This window comes from Humulus lupulus, chromosome 3, assembly GCF_963169125.1.
Source record: "Humulus lupulus chromosome 3, drHumLupu1.1, whole genome shotgun sequence".
In the NCBI taxonomy this organism is placed as follows: domain Eukaryota; kingdom Viridiplantae; phylum Streptophyta; class Magnoliopsida; order Rosales; family Cannabaceae; genus Humulus; species Humulus lupulus.
Window position 1 is genome coordinate 275,070,808 of NC_084795.1, and position 2,998 is coordinate 275,073,805.

A 2,998-nucleotide genomic window follows, 5' to 3' on the forward strand; every position below is an offset into this window, starting at 1 on the left:
ATTGTCCCACAGTCTAGAACCAGGTAGATGTACTAAATTCAGATTTTCATAACACTGTTCTCCTTTAATTTTCCATACACTCACAATCAAGATTTCTTGGTTTCAGCAGAGATTGCGGCGTATTCGCCATCAAACAGTTGGAGTTTATTCTTGGAGACATTCCCTTATCATATGCCATCGAGGACAACATTCAGTACTTCAGGGATAAATTATGCATCAACATTTTTTATGAGAATGTGTACCCTTGATGTTTGAACATTTATTTTGATTTCGATGACACACAGTAGTATATTTCTCCTTAGTTTTGTATATAAAAAATGTCATTTCGAGTAACAAAGTCCATTAATACACAAATAAAAAGAGTAGCAAAGTCCATTAATACACAAATAAAAAGACATTAGTACCCAAATAAAAAGTTTAACATTGATGCCATAAATTTCAAACACGAACTTTACAAGTTGCCCTACCATTGGAAGGATGGCGTTTCATCTTAAGCCTACCTTGTTTCTTCTTTGAACGACCAATCGAGTTTTTCTGTGCAGGTGTTCTCACTTTTATTGTCTTAATGTCATGTGGAACAATCCACTCTTCCTCGTTACCAGTAGGATATATAGATTCTGTGTAAGAGGACCTCCATGTCTCAATTTTATAGTAATTTGAACACAACGAATAAAAGTTCACCCCTCGCTTAAGGGATCCAGATAGTGCATGAGCACATGGGATACCAATAATCTGAAACACGCCACATGTGCATGTCTTATTCAGGAGGTCGACTTCACCATTCAGCTCACCATCTAACACATGGAACTCATGCCTCCCTATTGCATAAGGAATCAAGAATCGAGCTTTCTCAGCCATATCCACCAAATTTTCTCATAGGCCGGTGCAAGAGTTGTAGTTGTCTTCTCGCTAGTTTTTCTCCTATCACAGAACCAGGACTGCAGTGTGAAGCGAATAAATTCGACGAATGTAGTTATCGGAAAGCTCCTAGCGTCCCAGGTCTTATTGTTGAAACTTTCAGCGTAATTGCTTGTCATTTTATTATACCTAGTATCCAGGAAAACTAACATTTAACAGTAACATACATATAGAAGATTTCATAAATTAAAATACAATTCACAATGACATACCTATTTCCAGGAAAGTAAGCACGGGACCACTTATCAAAATCCATGCCTTCTAGGTATTGAGCAATGGCTGGGTCTTTTGATTTGATTTTTTCGAAGTTAGCGTGGAACTCAGATTTCCTAAAAGCATATGCCGCATTATACATCAACACATGACAATGACCAGTCTTGAATTTAGCAACCACATTCATACTAATGTGGTGGTAGCAAGCACAGTGATAGGCAGCAGGGAAAATAGTTTCCAAGGCATGTGTAATACTTGCATGCCTATCAGATACAAACGCCAAGTCCTCGACTTCCCCAATCGCTTCCTTTAGTTTTGACATGAAATACTTCCAAGAATCATGATTTTCACTATCCACAATACCAAATGCAACTGGATATAGATGGTTATTTGCATCCAGCGTGACTGCATATAACATCTGCCCACCGTATTTTGTCTTTAAAAAAGTGTCGTCCACACATAACACAGGACGACATGTACGAAACCCTCTTCTACTAACTCCGAGTGAGAAAAAGCAATATTTGAATCGATCTTCCTCAGTGACAAAATCTGTCAACGTCCCGGGATTTTTCTGTTGAAGCGTGAACAGGTATGATGGTAACTTCTGGTAGGATGCTTCCAGTGTCCCTCTGACATAAGAAAGAGCATTCTCTCGGCATCTCCAAGCTTTTCCATATGACAACTCAATGCCATAGTCATTCTTAATGTCATCTCTTATGTTGTTTCCATGTACGCATTCGATCCGGTCTGATATTTTTTCTTTAGGCAATGACCAATAACCCAAGGTGCAGCTTGGCGATGGCCTTTATGTCGAAGGTCAAGTGAGCAAGTGTGTTTGTTGGTGAAACGAATTATCTCAAACATATCAGATTTAGGAATTCTCTTCCCCCTCAATCTCCATCCACAATCAGGATCCTTGCAAGTGATATACAAAACTTCAGTACCTGACTTCTTCACCACAAACTCGAAGTTCTGCTTCATTGCATACAAGTGTGCTTTCGTCTTCAACTCTAACTTGTTCTCAAAAAGCTTCCCAACTTCTATTACTCCACAACTCACCCCAAATAATGTGGGGATAACATAAGAGGGGCATGGGATATCTTCAACAGTATACGCTGGAGAACTCCATCTATTTCCATAAGCTTGTGTAGTTGGACGACTGCTTTCTGAGCTAGCAGTCCTCCGTCCTTGGCTTTCTTGACGTCTTGGCAATGGTCGTACATTTAAATTATCTACTTGAACCACATGTAGCATCGAAAACCGATCCTCTGAGTTATCATCAGAACTACTGCACCCCTCAACTCTTTCATCATCATCACCAAAATGGGCAACTGAATCGTCATTGACATAAGGCTCATACTCATACCCATCATCATGCGGGAGATTTGTTGGGGGAAAAAAGTTTCATTGTGACTAGGACCTCCCATGCATACACTTGGCCCAGGAGCTGTTTGTGGAACAGCCGTGCAGGATTGATTATGATTTTCCATATTAACACGCGCTCTAGGAGATGGATCAATAAGAGCAATGTTCTTTGCAATCGAACTAACGCATAAAGGAACCCGATGTTTTAAGGACTTCGAATTTTCAAGAATAAGAGCACTAACTCCTTCATCATCTGTGATTTCAATGGGATCTACGCTAAAATCATTGCATGTAAATGGCACTTCCAACTTTAAGTCAAACAATGACCTATCCAGTTTCAACTTTGAATACAACTTCTCCAATAATTCTATGTAACCAACATCAATTGGTACATGTATTATAGTGTTCAAACCAGCTTTGAAATTCCATTTTTCTGCTTTCTGTTTCCAAACACCGTTGTAAGAAACAATTATATTAACTCTAGAACCTGCAAATTTACAAA

General features: G+C 39.1%; 1 protein-coding gene across 1 annotated transcript; it reads right to left on the reverse strand.

The window, feature by feature from the left end:
- Positions 1–438: 438 nt before the first annotated feature.
- Positions 439–2,621, reverse strand: LOC133825730 (uncharacterized). The gene is made up of 5 exons (XM_062258636.1): positions 2,552–2,621; positions 2,076–2,462; positions 1,131–1,878; positions 929–1,047; positions 439–818 (listed from the first exon to the last, which is right to left on the reverse strand). The coding sequence occupies exons 1-5, from the start codon at positions 2,619–2,621 to the stop codon at positions 439–441; spliced, it is 1,704 nt and encodes a 567-aa protein (XP_062114620.1).
- Positions 2,622–2,998: the final 377 nt, after the last annotated feature.